Here is a 23,051-nt window from a genome sequence, read left to right as displayed (position 1 = left end):
TGCGCCTGAGATTTTTAAGAAAAATTCCAATATTTCGGGGTTTAACCTAAGGATTCCTTTTTCTAACCGCCACAGACCTACAATATATCGTTTCCTATTATTCTTATCAAACTATGCCACTTTTTAGAGAGAGAGAGAGAGAGAGAGAGAGAGAGAGAGAGAGAGAGAGAGAGAGAGAGAGAGAGAGCTTGATACTTTGTAACTTTGAGGGAGAAAAATCTCTACACCCTTTAGAGATTTCTAAACCCTCTTTGCTTATCATTATTGATTCAAACATGTTTTCTTCATCTATTATCTATTTGTTTTCTCTGTTCATGGCTTAGTAGTCAGTAGTTAGGTCTAGGGTGTTAGGGTGTTAGGGTGTTAGGGTGTCGAAATCCATGAGATAAATACATATAAGAGTTATTGGTGTGATTGTCTCCCTTCATTGTTGAACTTAAAGCTTGCACTAAACTGTACACTTAGTGTTTGATTCTAGGTTTAATCTATTCATCAAAAGTGTTTTAGGTTGCTAGAAATAACTTGAATGAGAAACTCGCCCCTAACAAGCGAAAGTAGATGTTAGTGTGTGTTGTGAACCAATCGAATCCAAGCATAATGTTTGTTATCATATTCTAATCCAAACGACAACTTAGACATTAGGATTGCTTGATAAAAGATGAGATACCACAAGAATGGATCGATCTTCATGTGTATTTCGAGTTCTAGACTTGTTTTGAATTAATCCTTGAATAGTTATTTGGCTCATGATCGCTTGACACCCGATCCATCGCCTTAGACTTGGTATCTTTTATAATCTGAAAACCAAACCAAATCACCTTCTGTCACTTGATTATTTTCATTCTTTTATTTTCATTAAATCAATTTGTCTTAGCTTTATATCGAACTCATAGAAATAAAGTGTAAGAACGGTCTTCTGGAATTGAATCTCAAATACGACATCTACCACTGTTAGCTTGCAGTAGTAAAGACACAATTTTAATGTATCAGAACCTCGAATAAAATTGTATGGAATGAAGATGTTTGCAGATGCAAATATTAGGTGTACAGTTGAACCAGTTAAAATACTTCAGGATCTGCTATGACGAGTGTTGAGGGGGGCAGATTTCAACCCACTCTAGACCTGATCTGAGAGCCCTACTCAGAGACGGATGGACCAGAAAACGGACAACAGGCCCTACAAAGACAAATATTTTTTTCATACCTAACACTAAAAAAGACCGTAGAATACATTGACACGTTGGTCTTGGCAACCACTACCATCAATACAATCGCAATTGAGAAAGGGCGACCTCACGCCTGTTGCAGTATGAGTTGATGAGATGGGGGTGTGGAGCCATAGTTTGTCATCCTTCTCGAATCATGATTCATAGATGCACGCATATCTGACTAGTGGGGCCCATGTCATTTGGTCAGGTTTAGGATCAGAAAAGTGAAGTTGGTACCAGCATTCAGAAGAGATATGAGTTCTTTGATGCTTTATAGTTTAGACATAGTTAGTAGAGGGTTCTTCTAATTCTGGCCTTCAATGACCGACAGATCTAACGTCCTCATTTGGGATCTCATTTTGGTAAATAAAGTAATCGTCTTTACATGGTCTGATTGGAATAAGGCCTGAAGATAAAGGGTCATTGGTTGGGATTGATATATTGCATTTTTGACAAATTGTATATAGTTTTCTTAAAGTGCTTTCAATTCTTTATCGATTCGTTTTAGTCATTTTCGAGCCATTACAGGTCCGGAGTAGGTTGTACAGCATTTGCAGGGAAGTATGCAGAAAAAGTGCAATTTGGAGATTTCAGAACAGAGCAGCCGAATTAAGAATGGAGGTTTCCAAAAAATCATGGATTTGCCCTAGGGTACCCTCTCTTTCTCCCACCCGCCCGTGACCTCTTATATATGAAATGTTTCATTTAGTTTTTAGAACTACTTCAGTTTTTACAAAGAACACATACTAAGGAGATACTTGCGATTTGCCACCTTGTAAGGGAGAATGATCGATACTCTCTCTCTTGATGTAGAGCAGAATCCCTTAACCCTATTTCATTCTTTTTGCAATCGTTATTCATGTTTTCTTCATTATTTGTCTATGTATTTTCTTTGTTAATGGCTGAGTAGCCAGCTTGCTTTGTCTAGGGTGTTAGATTGATGAGCTAAACAAAAATTAGGTAATTGTTGATTATCTCAATTCATGGTTACGCTTATTGTCTGCATTAAACTGATCACTTAGTATTTGAAACTAGGTTTAATCTAATCATCAAAAGTGTTTAGGTTGCTAGAAACAACATGAATGGACAGCTTGTCTCTAACCAGCGAAAGTAGATGTTAGCAAAAATTGTAAAGTAATTGAATCTGAGCAATAATGTTTATCATCTTGTTTTAATCCAAATGATATTTAAGTACTGAGATCACTTGAAAAAAAAAAGGGGAGATGCCATGAAAGTGGATCGATCTATTTGTGTCTTTCGAGTTATAGACTCACAGATAGATAACCCTTGAATAGATGTTTGGATCATGATCGTTTGACACTCGATCTTTCACCCTAGATTAAGATCTTTTATAATCTGAAAACCAACCCATTTCAACTCGGTTACTGGCTAGTTTATTTTGAATTCTTTTATTTGAATGAAATAAATTGTGTTAGCTTGATATTGAACTCATAAGAATAAAGTGTAGAAACGGTCCTCTGGAATTGAATCTAAAGTATTACAACAACCACCGTTAGTTTGCAATAGTAAAAAATCAATTTTAGTGTATCAGGGATGCCAAGAAGGTCGCTTCAGATTGATGACCGACTTCCTTGTTGTCATCTCCTCGTCATCGACTTCATTCTCCTTCAGCCCGAAACATATTGAATTACAGCCAGTTGGGCACAATCTAGAAAATCTGTATCAATCACAGCTCCCTAATGTCATCTTACTAGGTCGTTAGTCAGACTGGAAGCTCCAGATTCTTCCGAATCCGAACTCGCTGCAGTATCAATTTCCTTCTCTTTCCTTGAACATTTATTTATACAAGACATTTTATGTTGAAGAATGGATGAAGAACTTGGAGAAAATCAGAGAAATTACTAAATATATAGTGGTAGATCTGGAAGTAAGTTAAAAAAAACGGCGAAGGAAAGAGAGAGGACGAGAGAGAAAACTACGTTGATCATTAGGGGAATTAAGATAATAAGGAGAGGAGTCTCATATTTATAATGATACGGTGCAGAATACGAAGGGTTTGACTGGTGACCATCCGGGAAACAAGAGGAACAATTAAAAAAGGAATGTACGAGAATAAAATAGCAGGAATGAAAAATAATTGTTGTTCCTTATCAAATTTAACAAGGAATAATTTTGTTCTTTAATTCTCTACAAAAAAGGGAATGAAAGGGAATAAGAGAGAATTACTATTCCTTGTGAATGGTAATATTTTTTAAAAATGTTAGAAAATGCATTATTGCTCGCCGTTCCCTGGTCACCATTCATACCCGAGGAAAGATTATCATTATGTCTATAAACCCTGGCGATGCCACGTTCCCGCATTTTGAGGAGACCACAATTCTACTTTCCAAGATAAAACCAGAGGGCCGATTTAAGGATTGGACCAATGGTACACACACCCTAGACTATATTTGCGAAGTGATTTTGCCACATGTCCTCTCTATAATCAATTTAACAAAACAAATATGACATGACTACTGAAATTGATGACATGGCTTCCAGAAAAATATGACATGGATAATTTCATTTATTGTTGATTTATATTTTTGGTAAACTTATTAGAATATGGTAATAATTCATATATTACATTCAATATTGATATTTTTTTTTGGTAAACTTTTTTTAAATATGGTAATAGCTCATACATCATCTATAAAATAAATATATTCATATATAACATTTCAAATTTTGAAATATTATTATTTTGTATAATTATACAATTTGTATTATTAAAGCTTTCAAAAATTTCTGCAATTTTTTAAAAATTTAAATATCTAATCGTAAGATCATTAGTTTCTTATATATCTACAAATTTTATAAATATTGTTTAGGCTAAATTTATGATAATTATATAATTTTATATCATTTTTATTAGTTTTATACAAATTGATTTAATATATATCAAATCTATATTAAATATTAGTAAAAGAATAGTAAAATCTATAATATTTAATTAAATTTATTTTTAAATATAAGTTAGATTTAAAAAATTCTTTACTGCACATGGTGCAGGAAAACACCTAGTAACTATTGATAACCAAAGTTCTAGATAACTAGTTTGCGGAAAACTAACGAAGCCCTTAGGAAACACTGATATGATAGCTTGGCAGCATTTGAAAGACAAATCAAGCCAAATTCTTTTACTTTCAAAATTCATTCCTGGTAATTCATTGAGATCGACTTTGTTTCTCACAATAAATTGAGGAGACTTTTTATTGGAGATAGATTATATCTCTCGACATGGCTATCAAGTCGACCGAACTCTACCCAGTTAGATAAAGGCGGTCAAAGGAAGATATACCGACTTAGAAAGAAAAAGAAAGAAGTATGCTATAAATAAAGGAGACCTAACTCAAAAAAGGATCATTCATAATCACACAAAAATCAGCACAAGAACTAAAGTTTTCATAGCTAACTGTCTTGACGAGTTCATTACTCATTGACAATTTCATTATTTTTGTCTTTTAACCAATCTTTGATCTTTCAATAAATATATTTCAAATAATTAATCAACATCGAATTCATGATTTCGAACACACAATATTCTGACTAAACAGACAAAATTCAGATTAAACACAAAGGGCATTTTGATCTTTCGCCTTCTCCCTTTATAATTAAACAAGAAAAACTTTAACTGTCTTTAGGGAAAAGGAAAACAAAGAAATGTGACACTTTCTTACGAAAATTTTTATTGAAAAGAACTCTCCAATAGGAATGGTTGCCAAAAAGAAAAAAAATTGACTTCCATAAGAAAAATAATACTTTCATGACAAACAAATTTCGTAAAGATCTGCTATCTTTTGGCATAAACAAGTGCGGTTCCTTGAGACGAATTCCTAAACATGTTTCCCTGGCTATTAATCAATTAGTTACAAGACAGGTTGCGCTAGTGGGGAGTCCAAGTCCCAACTGTTTGTAGCTTGTGCATGAAAATCAACAACATTTATTTTTTATGCAATTTAGCAAATATTGTCTTTCTTTTATTCACCCCTTGATCTATACCCCCCTAGTGATCTTGAAGCAAAGACTGGTTGAAAAACCCTTCTTAGGACAAAAATGTTGCTCTGATCATTAAATTGTGCTATCAAACCTTTATTTACTCCATTTGAAAGAAAAAAAACTCTAGGCTTTATACCAACGTCTAGCAGTAACCTCAGATCAAGATCATCCAAAAGGTGAAGTACACGATCCAAATCCAGCTAAATCCACTTTCTTGGGCGCAATTTGATCCTCCCTCAAGCCCCACTCTTCTGTTCTTGGCTATTCAATTTTTATTTATCGTTGTAGCTTGTTAGCTAGCAAACTAACCCCAATTTTTGGGCTTTTTGAGTTTAAGTTATGTAATCATATATAGTTTAGGTATAGTTAACTGGTTATTAAAAATAATAATCTACATTATAATGAGCCAGTTTCATCACTCCTGATGCGACACGTCAGCAGGTAAGTGGGCCCCACTTTTAAAAAGTGTGAAAAATGTCAAATCTGTGATTCGAACCCGGGTTACTGTGATATAAACACCAACATTTATACCACTGAACTAAAGGATACTTTGTACATTGATTACCGAAACTAATATATATTTATGAAGATTTTCTTATAGTGGATCCCACACATAACTGTAATGTTTCAATACTCACGTGTAACTTTGATCATCGAAACCTATTTAGTAAAATCCGCATTCTGGCACAATAAAACTTATAAGTGAGTTAATCTCTTTTGTATGTATCTGGGATTTTTATAGTACTATGTCTCCACCGATAAACCGAAGCGTTACCATTTTAGCTTATCAAAAAAAATTCTGAAACTTTTCATCTTCACCTCTCTATATCTCCAACGATCAGTTATGGTACAGTTTCACCTCTGAAACAATTCGTCTCAGTATATATAATTCCTCAAACAAACCTTGAGACCCATATCTCTTATTAAATTACTCCTAAATTGAACTGTCGCAGCTTTTAGCCAACCTTCAACGATGTCAGCCTCCACTGTTGTTGTTGCTTAATCGTTCGTTGTCCCCGCCACCTTTCTTCGCCTAGAACATAGTACCTAGGAAAAGGTATTGACAATTTGACTTTCTATAGAATAATATATACCATATTTGTTTAATCAATATTCAAGCTATCAGTTTTAATACTTTAAGCGTATGTTTCTCTAGGCAGAATTCCGAGATCCACGGTTCTATCCCAGTTCGTGTGAATCACTACCATCCATCGCTACGATAGGGGGTCGATCGTGAAAGTTGATTGATCGCTTTGAAGTTGTTCGATTAACTAATATGATGTAAACTTTGTTCTGATGGGCTATAACGGAAAGTTATTTGGTTGCTAGGACTAACAGAGGCTGCAAGGCTAGGTACGTCTCAGGCGGAGCTGAAGGACGGTACAACTAGAGCGCCTATTGTCTGGCTTTTGTCATGCCAACGTGCTATGAAACTTAAGCCTTCTTAGAAGAATCCAGATCACTTCGAAACGTCGGCTGCCATTTTCAACAGGTACCACCAAGATGTAAAATTTTTTATGTTTGTGGTGTGGTTTGACTCAAGATTGAAACTTTTGCTGATGAAATAATGATTTTGTGGATGCATGTCAATTAGATTTATGAGGCTACAAACTGTCCACTGTACATTGGCAGGGAAAAATGGCTATGTATGGTTCAGTTATAACACCGGTGTGGTGCAATGGGGATGGACATGGTAACCAAAGGTGTGCATAATGTTATTGAGTTCCTCAGCGATGATTCCTCTGACATGGATGTGATCGGAATCTATGGTGAGTTCATTTTGTATGTTATTGGTTTGATTTTAAAACAATGTCTTTTAGCTTAATGTCATCTTGAGACTTAAAAACTTGAAATTTATTGGTCAGATAACTTCTTCTCCGACATTAACAAACCTGCTGCGGTGAACTGCATCGAGGGACATGACAGTAATTAGAAGAGAGATAGGGAACAAGGTGTTGAAAACGAGTGTGTCTGGCTTGGTGGAGCTCAATATACTCAAGAACCTCACCGTCTATGTTGTTGCAGGCTCTCTAGGTCGATTCAAATCGCATGCCAACAACATAGTGTTTGATGTATTCATAGCTACTTGCCAAGATCTAGCCCAAAACATGGAGAGCTCTCAATTTGATGGAAGCCATTAATAGCAATCACCGTATCTTCACTATCTCCACCATCACTGAAGATACCATCATAGAGAACCATGGCAAGGTTGTCTAATTTTACTTGTCATCACATTCATGTATTTCAGGAGCACAGTGAGAACATTCTTCCAAGCAGTGATGGTGACGTAGGATTGGCAGCATCATCGGGCCCATCTGTTTTGGGAGACAAGGTCGATGAGGAACGTGCTGCAGCAGATCTTCCAGAGATTTCAGACGCTCAGAACAACTGCAAGCGCTGCCGTGAGTGATTGGAAATATCTATTATATTCCTATCAGCCCGTCAACGTATTTTATATGCATTTTTAAAAACTGCTATTATCTTTGTTTTCCATCATAAACTTTGGATATTTTTTCCCTTGCATGTTTTTTCTGTTCGGAGATTTTATTTCTATTTTGGATTATTAATGAAACGTCGACGGGTTCTAACTCATACAAGATTTGTCAGTGGTGTATTTTTTTTGTTTACCTATTTCTGACATTTTTTTGTCCACCATAAATTATTTTTAACAAAGTCGAGTAAAACTCTAAAAATAAATAATTTTGCAACCGTATAATTTTATAAATTTTTCTAGACTTATTAATTTTTTTTAAAAAATAGTTTATTACAATTCTATATTTTGAAATTAATTTAGGTAAAATAAGAAAATAATTTAATTTATTGTTTGATAAATTTGCTTAATTTTTTGAATTCAAATTTTATATTTTTTTCATTACACTATTTGTTTTATATACTAACAACTACCTAAGTAAATACTAAACAACTTCATAAACTTTATCTTTTGAACATGAAAGCGCTAATAACGCTAATGGTCGATCAAATCATTACGAAAATAATGCATATGAATTCGCCAGTCATTCTTATATCAACTTAATCAAACTGTGTGACTTCCAAATGTTATGTTCATCACCATTATATACAACACGGAAAAACAAAAGTGGAAAAAAAATAAACGACAAAATCTCGTACACAAAACTACACAACGATCAGTAACTTATCCGGCTCCGCGCTTGCGCGGGGACTATACCCCTAGTGAAGATAGTAATATAAATGACATGATTGCGGACTGATAGAGGGTTTTATCGGGTTATTGGGTTTTTCATTAACTTCAAACCGGACTATATATGAGTCAGTAAGTTTTGCAAGTTCGACTGCGGATTAGTGTGTGGATATGAAAACACTGGTTAACTTGTATAGCCATGGTTGAGGTATAGTTAGACCATAATTAACCAGGAGTTTTTAGAGTAGGGTTCTTAGCAGAAGTTAAGAAACTGTTTCTTAACTTCCGTCAAGAACCTCATCCTAAAAATACCGGGTTAATCATGCTCTTAATAAACCGGTTATAAAAATAATAATAATGAAAATAGTAATAGGAAATGATAACAAAGGTGGCAAGGCACTTGCTTGCCCTTATTCTTATGGCTATTAGTCACTGCGTAAATTTAAAACAAACAAAAAATAAAGAGAGTAAATTTACAGTTCGGCCCATTTATACTTCTGCGTTTCTATTTAATAGTTAGAAGTTGTAGCTTTCAAATTCTAGAGAGCGTGAGAAAATTGCAACCAAGAATGGGAACTTTACTGGGTGACCTTTCCATGGTGACGAAACTCACATCCATGTGGAAAGAGAGATTAAGTGAATGGTCTGTCGGCAGCGGATCGCTTAGGGAAACGGCGCCACAGGAGTATGAAGAGGCGGCTTCCATGGCAGTTTTCCGCATAGTTGGGATGACTTGCTCTGCTTGTGCTGGATCTGTCGAGAGAGCTATCAAGCGGCTCCCGGGGATTCACGAGGCAGTCGTCGACGCGCTGAACAATCGGGCTCACATCCTGTTTTACCCAGGCGTTGTCAATGTAAGTTTTTCTTTCTTCTTCGGTCAACGGCAATGAAAGTTTAGATGTGAGAGTTTTTTTCTAACTGGTATATAAATTCGCCAGTCCTACGTTGTTATTTCGTCACGCTTAGAATTGTAGAACAAGGAGTGTAACAGAAACAAAAAGTCACCTTGTTTTTTATAAATTTATCAATCCGTTGCACCATAACTTAAATAGTATGCAACCATGGAAGCACGTATTACAAAGATTAAAACATAAAAGGTACATACTATTCAAAACCACTTAATGACTACAAATCTCTTTAATTATTTTTTAAATCAAATGGTGATGGTAAAATATAGGGACATAGCGTGAAGTTTGTTTTTAGTGAACCGGGCCTCGTGGTCTGGTGGTAAAGAAACCTCGGCTGAGGTGCCCGCCATCACGACTTCGAGCCCCGGCCACAGCGGATTTAACATCTCTTCCGTTGGGGCGCTGGACCCCCTACGGGGTATAGTTGGGAATGTGGCTGCCCAGATACCAGAGTTATCAAAAAAAAGTTTGTTTTTAGTTCGATTCATATTAGAAACTCTTTCGCCATAAAAAAACTCGATAAATAGGTTTCTAAACTCTTATATATTCACTTTAAGGAGTTGTGGTTTTTAATTCATAATTCAGTGTGATGTTTTCAGTTTTAGTTTTTGTGTTCTGGTTTATAAAAAAATACGCACAATACTGAATTCATCGAGTTTAGATACCCTCAATTTTTGGTTTAAGTAGTTTTTAACCAAATTGTAATTATTTTATCATTAAATTATATATATATATATATTAGTTTTGGAAAACTATCATTAAATTATATAAATTCAACTTTATATGCTTAGAAATTTGATTCACTAAAAGAGAATACTAATATCAGTGCTCTAACATGTAATAGAATATATCTCTCATTTATTCAACTATTAAGATAAAAGTAATTTAAATAACAAAAACATTATAAAGTCATGCATAATTATTTACAAATGTTTTTTTTCTGTCAGCCAAATCATATATTATGAAAGTCCAATAGAACATTATTCGAATGTTAGCCCAATTAACTCCAACTCACTACACTATGGATTAAGAAAAACCATATGGCCTAATCTACCAAAAAGACACGGATAAAAGGTGCATAGGTGATGAGGACATGGCCACGTGTCTGGCCAAGAGAATACATGTGGTTACAAGGGGTAGGCCTGGGCATCCGGGTCTTCGGGTCGGATTCGGGTTGGGTATTGTCGGGTCCGGGTCCTTCGGGTCCTAGCAATTTATACCCATATAGGTACCTATAACTCTTCGGGTCGGTTCCGGGTCAGGTCTTGTCGGGTCCGGGTGGGTTCGGGTCTATAATTTCAATACCCGTAAAATACCTAAAATTTTCGGATATATTTCGGATCCGGGTCGGTTCGGGTATTTAGGACCCGAAATAGATCCGAAATACCCGAACTGGATCCGAAAACTCTAAAAATACCCAAAGAACCGCAAAAATACCCAAACTTTTATCCAAAATCAGACCCGAAAACCCAAAACATATCCGAATACCCAAATAATATTTTCTAAAAATCTAAAATTTTACCAAAAACCTACAATTATACCCGAAAATCCAAACCCGAAACTTTTAAAAAAATTCGAAATACCAAAAATATACCCAATCACCCAAATATACCTAGTATATACAATTATTTGCGGGTACTTCAGGTACCCGAACGGGTCTCGGGTAGGACCCGGACCCGAACCGAGACCCGCGGGTCCAAAAAACAAGACTCAATAAGTACTTAACATGGACCCGGACCCGGACCTGTATTTTCGGGTCGGTTCCGGTTCAGGTCTTCGGGTCCGGGTAAAATGCCCAGGCCTAACAAGGGGAGTAGAAGCAATGGTGCCGGAACCACGCACTAAAGCTCCACCTCCATGAAGACCAACGTCCTTTCCACAGTTACCATGAACGATTTGAACCGTATTAAATTCAGATTTATCATAGATTTCCAACTTAAACGCAGTAAGTGGAATAGTCATAACTCTTTATATGTTAATTATTTCTTCAACTATCAATGTGGAACTTTCTTTCATTCATTAACACTTTTCTTCACTCACACACAACGTGGAAAATTGTGAGAACGACATCTACGGAGTGGCTGAACATCAGGGTGGACTCTAATGCCATTTTAAATTCATGTTTATCAGAAACTTCCAATTTAAAATCAATTGTCGTTAATTGAATTAGTTCAAGTCTCTTGTAGATTACTTAAGTCCTTTTTATATATACAATGTGGTATTTTTTTCCAACATCCTCCTTCGAGATAATGATTCTTTTAACTAGTAATTTCAACATAAATCATCACCCCCTCCGAGATAAGCTCTTTTTTAGCTATTTTAAGTCTGTGCCTCTTCTTGGGTTGGATTATTGGGGCTGGTTGTAGGCCCATTATGATATCATATTATGTTAGATAAGTTTCCAAACTAAACCAATTGGTGATAAGTGGATTGACTCAAGTCTCTTATATATTACTTAAGTTTCTTTTCTATTTTCGATCTGGTAAGTTTTCTCCAACAAATCATCTTCTTATCATCCGCTAGAATAAGCTTAGGGATACTGCAAAACACCTCGTTATGGAAATATGACCACCAAAAAGAGAAACTTCGACAACAACCTATATCATAGGCCCATTATGGGAAGGCGGAGATATTACACTCCCATGGAAGAAGCTTGAGAAACTTTAAAGACAAAGGCTCAAAATGATGAATCCCGAATGAAGATCCTGAGCACCTGCGAAAAGGAAAGAGAAAAATACACAAAACAAAAGACCTATGAATTTAGTTGGAAGAGATCCAAGCTAAATCAAAATATTTATTTTCGGAGTCGATGTAGAAGAAGTTTAATCGATCGAAAGTTAAAAGCTAAAACTAAAACTTAAAACATTTAAACTATCCAGACAAGAAATAAAAAGATTTTATACATCCGGATGAAACCGAAATAGAATTCCGATTAGCCGGAGTTTGGCTTCTCTCTCTCTAAAAAATAAGAGAGCTTGAAGAGAGAGAGGCTATCGCTTCAGAATTTTTTTCAATCTACGAGCCGATATTAGTCGCCATCCACTTAGTTTAGGTTGGGTAAAAGCACAAGTAAAGGTCTATTGTGTTTGACATAAGCCATGGCGAAACTTGTGTGATTGTAAAACTCATAAGTTATATGTACCTTATGGAGTGATTTTTAGGCAAAAAACATGTTGGTGGTGTAAACTAACATTTTAGTTGTATAGCTTCTGAATGTTTATACTTGGATCAAAGCTAGACATGGTCGTTGGGTTTCCCGTTCAGATTCGGTTTGGTTGATTCAAATTTTCAGATTTTTGGTACTATGTTCATAAGTCCCGCTCGGGTTTTACTAACTTTCGGGTCAGGTTATGTTTGGTTCTTTGGGTTCAATATGCATCAGATTATAACCAATGTCTGAAATCACACAAAATCTAAAAAGAAAATTCAAAGAAGTTAACAAAAAATACTCAAAATATATAAATTATTCAAAAATCTAATTAAACTAGTTAAACTATCTAAACTAATTAAAAAGTATTCAAAACAACAAATAAAAAAACACTACAATATGATGCGCTGATAGTGGTTGACAATTTCAGGAGAATAATTTTCTGAAGTGGTTGTTGCATAAAGTTTACTTATGGAAGTTGATTTTGCCAAGTTCTGGAATTCAAAGGTTATATGATGCAAGTTTTAAAGGCAAATTTAAGTTTGAATCAAGGTGTTGTTGCTTTTTGATCCAACATGAATCCCAGATTTATTAAGGGAGAGTGACAAGAAGAAGAAAGTTAATAATGGACAAGTCTTCAGTAGACTATTGTAGGTTTGGTCAAATCTGATAAAATTTGTTAATCTGTTGAAGGATTGCAGAAGTCTAATTTAGGGCATTAGTGATGATGCACATTTTGGAGCAACTTTGGACACAGTGAAACCCGACTGTCCACGGCTAATGGGCCTCTCACGCCCGTTCTCTCGGCCCGTGGGCTCCATTCCGTGCGACGGACGGTGCATTAATTTTTTGGTGGCTCATTAGTCTTGTTTACTGACCTTTCAATCACCGCATGACCTTTCTCCATGTTTTGGCCTCACTCACACGATATCGCGAATCACTTCCGATAGGTCACCCACCCTTCCACTACTCCAGCACAAGCACGCTTAACTCTTGAGTTCTAAATGGATGTGCGTCCGAAAAGATAAATGCACTTTGGTGATATAGATAGCAAAATCAATTCTCTTAAGTCTTTCCACGTGTAGTAGAAATCAGGATGTTACAATCTTATTCTAAGTGAAAGTTCTCACTAAAGTCCTAAGCATATACATTGTTCCATCATTTTCTTTAGGTAGCAAGACAAGTGAGTTGGTTCTTAGTGACTCTAGAGAGAGAGAGAAAGAAAGAGAGATCTTGGTGATAGAGTTCTTCTTGGTTATCTCCTCATCTCTTGTTCTTCTTCTTTCCTTGTTCATGAAAAGCTTAGAATAGGGTGTTAGCCGAGCGTGAGAGAGATCTGTTGTTAGCTAAATACATGTAACTCTTGTTTATGAATAGAGAGGACAAGATACATGTTTTCTCTTCCTTGAGATGTAGCTTTGCTTACATCGAGGAGTGTTACCATAAATATAAAAGTGCCAATGATATCAATGGACACCGGGTTAAACCTTGCTTTGTGTTTCCTACAACTCACAGTTAACAAAAGCAATGTATATTCGGCTGAGAAAGCAGTATACCGGAAAATCTCATTAATCTTAGTATTATAGAGACTCGTCGAAAGGTCATTAGTAGATATCTATTTGACTGGATAGAATCAAAACAGGGCAATAACTAGGTTAGAGACATTCTCTTCATACCAAAGATACCATAGATAGCTGGCCGAACTCAGAGTCAAATAAACAATTCTGTGTTTTTATTTTATTCCTTGTTGGATTTATGTGTGTTCTTGATATTCATTGACGGAACTTGAGCAAGCAATCCTAACAATTGATCCAAATCATGCGTCATAATAATTAAAGATAGATAGAAAACTAGCATGATCAAAGGAGAAAACTGATAGGCACAAATAAAAGAGTTATTATACTATTAAAATATAAGCACTAAAAATCTACTTACAAAAAGTCACAGTTGGACAATTACAATTATTTAATTTTTCTATTATTTTTACAACAGCAAACTTAGGGCATGACTGGTTTCCCCACTACCATCCGCAAATGCAGCTTTTAAGGTTGTTAGTGGTTGTTGGCGTTTTCCAACAATTACTCAAACTGCTCTATACTGCTTTAAACCGCTCTAAACCTCTTAAATTCAAAAGTTTGTTCTAACTAGCGTCTGCGGTTGCGGAAAGGTAAATTTTTTTCCATTTTTTTAAAAAAAATTATAAATACAAAAATAAAAATAAAAATAAAATTTTAAATTGAAATAATAGAAATACTAAAATATATATATTATATTATAAATTTTAAAAATTAAAATATTTTCTATAAGTTTTAAAAATTTTAAAAATAAAAATATTTTCTATAAGTTTTAAAAATTTTGAAAAATATTTTTTTATAAATATAATATTTATATATTATAATATTATGATGTTTAACATTTTATAATTATCTAAAATATAAATATTATTAATTTATTATTTAACCGATGTTGTATTTGGTGGTTAATCAGTCATAAGTATCTCGCAAATGCACCAATTTCTAACCGAAGTACCAGTCTTACAAATATCTTAAAATCGCTTAAAACCACAACCATCGACATCCGCAAATTCCCGCAACCGCAACCGCAACCGCAACCGCTGCGGTTACACCAATCATGCCTTTAGTTATTATTAAATATAAACCCTTGCCTAACATATTTTTTAATATTTTCAAAAATAAGATATCAAAAAGATATTTTAAGTATCTTTTTCTAAGATTGCATTTTAACTATATATATATATATATATATCTTTTTAGTATTATATTTTAAGTTATGAAATTGGTTATTAATATTACTATTATTATAAATGAATAATAATAAATTTTATTTATAGAATAAGAAAAACATTTCTATAATAGTTATATATACATAATTCATATCCATAATTTCATTACTACACCTTTAATAAATATAAAATAACTTAAATTTATTAACTATTTATAAATATAAAACCAAAATAATTATATATAAAGAATAACATATATGTTATATTATACATATAAAAGTGAGATATTTAAAATAATAAATAATTTTATGTTATAAAAAAGAAATACTAAATTTTGATGATATTAATATTATTTAATTGTACGATACATCAAACTATAGGTTATGTTTTACAATTACACCTTTTGCAATTTATTTCATAAACATGTAAATATTTATCATGTATGAGACAACTTGAATGTCATATTATTATTTATATTATAAAAATCATTTTTGACCATTATGAAATTTTTTAAAATAAATTTGTATTATAATAAAAAGCTTGAAAATATAAGAAAAAAGTTTACGAAGAGAGTTATATAAATGAATTATCTTATTTTCATAAAATTATATTTATATAATTTAATTTAATTATATATACTTTAAAATTAGTTTTATAAAAATATATATGTATTAAAAAATTTATTCTCAGTAAATAATTTTCGAATAATTTTATTATGTTCGAGCTTCGGGTCAAAATATAGTGAGCAGTATTGTTTTCACAGTTGAATTATTTTGACTTTTATCTTACATATGGTTTTGAAAGCTTTCAAATCACTCATCGAACGGATACATGTCATTTTAATGGTTTTAGTCAAATACTTAAGGAAAACTTACATTTTTATAATTTAAAGTCGTTTTAAGAAATTCAAAATATAACATATAAGAAAAAATCTAACATATAAGAAAAATATAACATATAAGGTGTCCACATTTTTGTATTTTAAAGTCGTTTTAAAAAAAATATAACATATAAGGTTTCCTCATTTTTGTAATTTAATGTCATTTAAAAAAAATTCCAAATATAACATATAAGAAAAAAATCTAATTTTTTTTATTATATGGTTAATGTGATTGTTTATTTTTTAATAATATAAAATTAAAAAAAATTTAGAAGGATGCAAAAATTGTTATCAAATCTTTATTATTTATAATCATTAATTGCCATATATATGTAAATCATATTAGGTAATTTCGTAGTTTTTATTTAGCGAAAAAATACACACTTCTTATATTTTAGGTTAATATAATGTTCTCTAGTGGACATTAAACAAATTATGACATAAAAACTTTATTTTTTTCCCTCGAACATATTCTTGAAAAAGTGAACAGTATTGTTTTCATAGTTAAATTATTTTGACTTTTAACTTACATATGGTTTTGAAAGCTTTCAAATCAACCATCGAACTGATACATATCATTTTAATGTTTTTAGTCGTATACTTAAGAAAAACATACATTTTTGTAATTTAAAGTCGTTTTAAAAAATTTAAAATATAACATATAAGAAAAAGTCTAACATATAAGAAAAATATAACATATAAGGTGTCCTCATTTTTTGTATTTTTAAATCGTTTAAAAAAAATATATAACATATAAAGTTTCTTCATTTTTGTAATTTAAAGTCATTTTAAAAAATTCAAAATATAACATATAAGAAAAATCTAATTTTTTTATTATATGGTTAAAGTGATTGTTTATTTTTTTTAATAATATAAAATTAAACAAAAATGAAGAAGTATGCAAAAATTGTTATCAAATCTTTATTATTCATAATCATTAATTGTCATATATATGCAAATTATATTAGGTAATTATGTAGCTTTTTTTAAGGAAAGAATACACACTTCTTATATTTTAGGTTAATATAATGTTCTCTAGTGGACATTAAACAAATTATGACATAAAAACCTTATTTTTTCTCTCGAACACATTCTTGAAAAAAATGAACAGTATTGTTTACACAGTTAAATTATTTTGACTTTTATCTTACATATGGTTTTGAAAGGTTTCAAATCAACCATCGAATTGATATATGTCATTTTAATGTTTTTAGTTGTAGTTTAAAGTCGTTTTAAAAAATTTCAAAATATAACATATAAGAAAATTTTAACATATAAGAAAAATATAACATATAAGGTGTCCTTATTTTTGTATTTAAGTCGTTTTTTAAAAAACAAATATAACATATAAGGTTTTTTCATTTTTGTAATTTAAAGTCATTTTAAAAAATTCAAAATATAACATATAACAAAAAATCTATTTTTTTATATGGTTAATGTGATTGTTTAATTTTTTTAATAATATAAATTTAAACAAAAATAAAGAAGAATGCAAAAATTGTTATCAAATCTTTATTATTCATAATCATTAATTGTCATATATATGTAAATCATATTAGGTAATTCCGTAGGTTTTATTTAAGGAAATAATACACACTTCTTATATTTTAGGTTAATATAATGTTCTCTAGTGTTATATAATTATGGAATAATATGACACCATTAGATTAAACTATATTTTATATTAGATGCTCTAGAATTCTTTGAAATGGAATTTAGAAGGCATTTAGAGTGCCACCTAGGATTTGAAATTTTTTTTAATTAATACAAAATTAAGGTTCTAATTTTTCAAATGTTTCTCAATTAATATATAGGGGATATACATGAAATATGTACATACTTTTGTCCACAATATATGTATTTTCTTAAAAAAATAATTCTTCTAGTTAAGAATTTGTTTGTGAAAGATGTTTATTTCTATATTCATCTGATTCTTTCTCGAATAATTATCTACTACTCTTATATGCTTTTACTTTATTGATAAACTATCTATGTTTATATGAGATCAAATCCTGTAAACCAAAAGGTTTGTCTCCAACCAGAAAACCAACCACTTTAATTTTATTTTCGGTTCAGTTCATATATTTTATGTAAATGAAAAATATCCTAGCAATCTAAGCACGATTAGCTTCAACGGTGGAAACAGCTCAGCTTTTAGATTTTACACTCTAGTATTCTACATTTCTACCCAAACTAAAAGCTTGTTCAAGTGCAGTCTGATAAAAATACCTATAGGTCTTGATTGACAAAACATTATGTTTTCTTTTTAAATTATGAATCACAGTTATTGAAAGATTATTTATGAAATGCAAATGTTCTTAAAATAATCTGCTCAATGCTCTCGTATAGAACTTTTGGTAGAACATTTGCATTTATAATATATAAAAATTAAAAATAATTATATATAATTAGTTTATTTTATTTAAAAATATCAAAAATTATATTTATATCCAAAAAATAAAATTTATATTTCAAATTATTATAATTTAAAATAAATAAATTTACAGTTAAAATAAACTTAATATTTTAAATAATAATATTTCACATTTAAAATATTAATTTGATTTATATAACTAAATATGCTTCATTATTTTCAATAACAAAGATATTTAAATTAATATAAATATATTTATTATTTAGAAATAAACAAATAATATATCATATACTAATTTTCTTATGATAATTTTATGTATGAGTTATTTATTACTCTACGGATCACTTTATTAAATACAATAATGAAAGCATATAGGTTCTGGAGCATATTTTTTTATAACATTTTTATCTTCAGCTTTGTCAATTATGGCATGTCTAAATAGTTGCTAATTCATGGAAGGGTACCTAAGTGAATTATTTGCAATGATTTTGGAGACACTGATCAATATTTGTGCTACATGACTAAAGATAGATAGAAAATCAGCATGGTCAAAGGAGAAAACTGATAGGCACAAACAGTGGCGGAGCCAGAAACTTTTTTTACCGGGGGCATAATTTTTTTTTCAAATAATATTTACTATTAAATAAATTATTTATATAAATAAATAAATATTTATTATTAAAAGTGATAAACAGCTGGTATTTTTAAATAAATATTTTTATTATTTATATGATTTAACATATAACTTAAATATTTTTAATAAAAAATGTATATGGTATTTGTAAAGAAAATAACCTAATCATGGCTCATGAGGAAATAATAAAAACTTAATTATCTCATCAAAATAGTAATGAAAAATATATAAAAGAGTTATTGAACAACGAAAGTTAACAAATCTCTTTAAATTAAATACAAAAATGCATTGAATATTTTGTCATGGATATCAGTGTACATGCAAAATAGGAAAGTACCAATTATTTATTACGAGTGATAAATACGAGATTAAAAAAAAAACTGAAATGGTGAGATGTGAGGCTTGAGCGAAGGTTTGGTAGGGACAAGAAGAAAATTTCAACGGGGGCAAGACAAGGTGATCTAGTGAAACTTTGGTTAATTACTTAACGATTTGGATAAATATTTTGTTTTATCTGGGGCAGCTGCCCCCCTCTCCACTAGCGTAGCTCCGCCACTGGGCACAAATAGAAGATTAGTGTAATCGTCAGTAAATTTGTCCATTTTCTCACAAATGTATGATGATTGCATGTGTAGGAGGAGAAAATTCGTGAGACTATTGAAGATATTGGATTTGAAGCATCGTTGATAGAAAATGAGAGGACCAACCAAGCATGCAGAATAAGGATAAATGGTATGACTTGTACCTCATGTTCTTCGACCGTCGAAAGAGCTCTGAAATCAGTTAATGGTGTAGAAAGAGCTCATGTCGCCTTAGCCATAGAAGAAGCTGAAATTCATTATGATCCCAGTCTTGTGAGCTCTGAGAAACTACTGGAAGCCATTGAAAATGCTGGATTTGAAGCCATACTTATAAGTACACGTACGGGTGAGGATGTGAGCAAGATCACTTTAAAGATTGATGGTGAGTTTACTGATGAATCCATTACAATAATTGAAAGATCTCTTGAAGCAATTCATGGGGTCCAAAAAGTTGAGATCAACCCTGGAAATGATAAGATATCTGTACTGTACAACCCTGATGTGACGGGACCAAGGAACTTCATTCGGGTGATAGAGTCAACAGTGTTTGCTGGTCACATTAAGGCAACAATATTCACAGAAGGAGGGGTAGGCAGAGACTCTCAGAACCAAGGGGAGATTAAGCAGTACTGCAAGTCTTTTCTTTGGAGCTTGGTGTTCACAGCACCGGTGTTCTTGACAGCCATGGTCTTTATGTATATCCCTGGAGTTAAAAACATGCTGATGTTTAAGGTTGTTAATATGCTCAATGTTGGAGAAATCATAAGGTGGGTTTTGGCTACCCCTGTCCAGTTTTTCATAGGTTGGAGATTTTATATTGGCTCTTACAAAGCGTTACGACGGGGATCAGCTAACATGGATGTTCTGGTCGCCTTGGGAACAAACGCAGCCTACTTCTATTCATTGTATACAGTTCTGAGAGCTGCAACATCTCCGGATTTCATGGGAGTTGATTTCTTTGAGACCAGTGCCATGCTCATCTCATTTATCATCCTTGGAAAATATTTGGAGGTTCTTGCTAGAGGAAAAACATCTGAAGCTATTGCAAAGCTTATGAACTTGGCGCCCGAAACTGCGATGTTGTTGAATCTGGACAATGAAGGACATGTGACTGGGGAAGAAGAGATTGATGGTCGACTGATACAGAAGAATGACATAATCAAAATAATTCCTGGTGCTAAAGTAGCTTCAGATGGTTATGTCATATGGGGACAAAGCCATGTGAACGAAAGTATGATAACTGGAGAGGCAAGGCCAGTGGCGAAGAGGAAAGGTGATACAGTTATAGGAGGAACTTTGAATGAGAACGGAGTTCTACATGTTAAGGTCACAAGGGTTGGTTCAGAGAGTGCTCTTGCGCAGATTGTTGGACTTGTTGAGTCCGCACAGCTGGCCAAAGCTCCAGTACAGAAGTTAGCTGATCAGATTTCTAAGTTCTTTGTTCCTCTGGTGAGTAATCTTGACATGTTGATGAATGAGAAAGCTTTTTAATCTTTTTTTCTTCTTACAATGTTGCAGGTAATTTTTGTGTCGCTCTCAACTTGGCTTGCCTGGTTTATAGCTGGGAAATTGCATTGGTACCCTGAATCATGGATACCTTCTTCAATGGTTAGCTTCGAGCTAGCTCTTCAGTTTGGGATCTCTGTCATGGTCATAGCTTGTCCATGTGCTCTAGGGTTAGCTACTCCCACGGCTGTTATGGTTGGTACTGGGGTTGGTGCATCCCAAGGTGTGCTGATAAAAGGTGGTCTCGCCTTAGAAAGAGCACACAAGGTAGGTTCATGGTAACTTATTGTTTTATATATTTATATATTTTGAGAGTCTGAGGCTAATTAGCTCCTCATATTTAAGCACAACATTAACATTTTCTGAAATGAAGAAAACTAACGCAGCATGCAATGATGGTGTAGGTTACTTGCATTGTCTTTGACAAGACAGGAACACTCACAATGGGGAAGCCTGTGGTTGTTAAAACGAAAATCCTAAACAGTATGGTCATTGGAGACTTCTACGAAATTGTTGCTGCAACTGAGGTAGTTTCTTGTAATCATCCTATTAGATTAGGGATAAAGTATCTCATATAGAAAATTTAAAAGAACTTTTAAGTAATAATATAAATAGTTAGGAATCAATCCACTTACTATTAATTGGTTTTTTAAATCTCATGATAAACCAGAATTTAACACATTCAACCAAAAAATTCCAAAATGTATTCAACATAAAGTATGATGATAATATCTTTTTTTTTTATTAGGTAAACAGTGAGCACCCATTAGCAAAGGCCATTGTTGAGTATGCGAAGATATTCAAAGATGAGCAAGAGAATCATGCATGGCCTGAAGCTCGTGATTTTGTCTCCATCACAGGAAAAGGTGTGAAAGCGACGGTGAGAGGAATAAAGGTTATGGTGGGAAACAAGAAACTCATGTGTGATCATGGAGTTAGCATTCCAGATGATGCTCAAGAGTTGCTAGCAGAAGCGGAAGAGATGGCCCAGACCGGTATTCTTGTCTCCATAAACGGTGAATTGGCTGGATTTGTAGCTGTTTCAGATCCGCTAAAACCGATTGCTGGAGAAGCCATCTCCATTCTAAAATCCATGAACATCGTAAGCATCATGGTTACTGGTGACAACTGGGGAACTGCTAATTCCATTGCTAGAGAAGTCGGTATCGACTCTGTTTTCGCGGAAGCTAAACCCGAGCAAAAAGCAGAGAAAGTCAAAGAATTACAGGTAACTTTTAGCTCGACGCAGATTGTAAGAAAATTTGAAATTACCAAAATCCGGATAAAAAATAATAATCATAGAGGTTTTGCAGGCTATGGGTCATGTTGTGGCAATGGTGGGTGACGGAATCAATGACTCACCCGCTCTCGTGGCAGCAGATGTAGGAATGGCAATTGGTGCAGGAACGGACATTGCCATAGAAGCAGCTGACATCGTTCTGATGAAAAGCAACTTAGAAGATGTGATCACAGCCATTGATCTTTCAAGGAAAACCTTCTCAAGAATCCGTCTCAACTATGTTTGGGCTCTCGGTTATAACCTCATGGGAATACCGATCGCTGCAGGAGTGCTTTTCCCGTACACACGTTTCAGGTTGCCTCCATGGATTGCAGGTGCTGCAATGGCGGCTTCTTCTGTTAGTGTTGTATGTTGCTCTCTCTTGTTGAAGAATTACAAGCGCCCTAAGAAGCTTGATAATCTGGAGATCCGTGAGATTCAGGTGGAGCGAGTTTAAAAAAAAAACAAACACAACCGACCTAAGCGTATTGCAACATTGTAATAATAATGGAGATTATGTAATAATTGAATTTTCAAAAAAAAAAGAAGTAATATTGGAGATTTGTGTATGGAATTGTGTCAATGCAATAACTATCATAAAAAAGACAAAAATATCATTAAATCAAGTTTT

General features: G+C 33.0%; 1 protein-coding gene across 1 annotated transcript; it reads left to right on the top strand.

Annotated features, from left to right (window-relative positions):
- The first annotated feature begins 8,856 nt into the window (after positions 1–8,856).
- LOC106388787 (probable copper-transporting ATPase HMA5) lies at positions 8,857–22,989 on the top strand. Its single transcript, XM_013828934.3, has 6 exons — positions 8,857–9,221; positions 19,690–21,084; positions 21,154–21,408; positions 21,546–21,668; positions 21,890–22,369; positions 22,455–22,989. Exons 1-6 carry the CDS (start codon positions 8,937–8,939, stop codon positions 22,875–22,877), a joined length of 2,961 nt encoding a protein of 986 aa, XP_013684388.1. The 5' UTR covers positions 8,857–8,936; the 3' UTR covers positions 22,878–22,989.
- Positions 22,990–23,051: the final 62 nt, after the last annotated feature.

The sequence above is a fragment of the Brassica napus genome, chromosome C3 (assembly GCF_020379485.1).
Source record: "Brassica napus cultivar Da-Ae chromosome C3, Da-Ae, whole genome shotgun sequence".
Taxonomy (NCBI): Eukaryota; Viridiplantae; Streptophyta; class Magnoliopsida; order Brassicales; family Brassicaceae; genus Brassica; species Brassica napus.
The sequence above is the reverse complement of the archived record's forward strand: the minus strand, read 5'-3'. Positions and strand labels throughout refer to the sequence as shown.

What these genes read in the sequence shown, in the direction of transcription:
- LOC106388787 (XM_013828934.3), top strand. Translation starts at nt 8,937, where the DNA reads ATGGGAACTTTACTGGGTGACCTTTCCATGGTGACGAAACTCACATCC. An exon ending in TTTACCCAGGCGTTGTCAAT is followed by an intron (nt 9,222 to 19,689) that starts GTAAGTTTTTCT and finishes TTGCATGTGTAG; the next exon opens with GAGGAGAAAATTCGTGAGAC. An exon ending in CTAAGTTCTTTGTTCCTCTG is followed by an intron (nt 21,085 to 21,153) that starts GTGAGTAATCTT and finishes ACAATGTTGCAG; the next exon opens with GTAATTTTTGTGTCGCTCTC.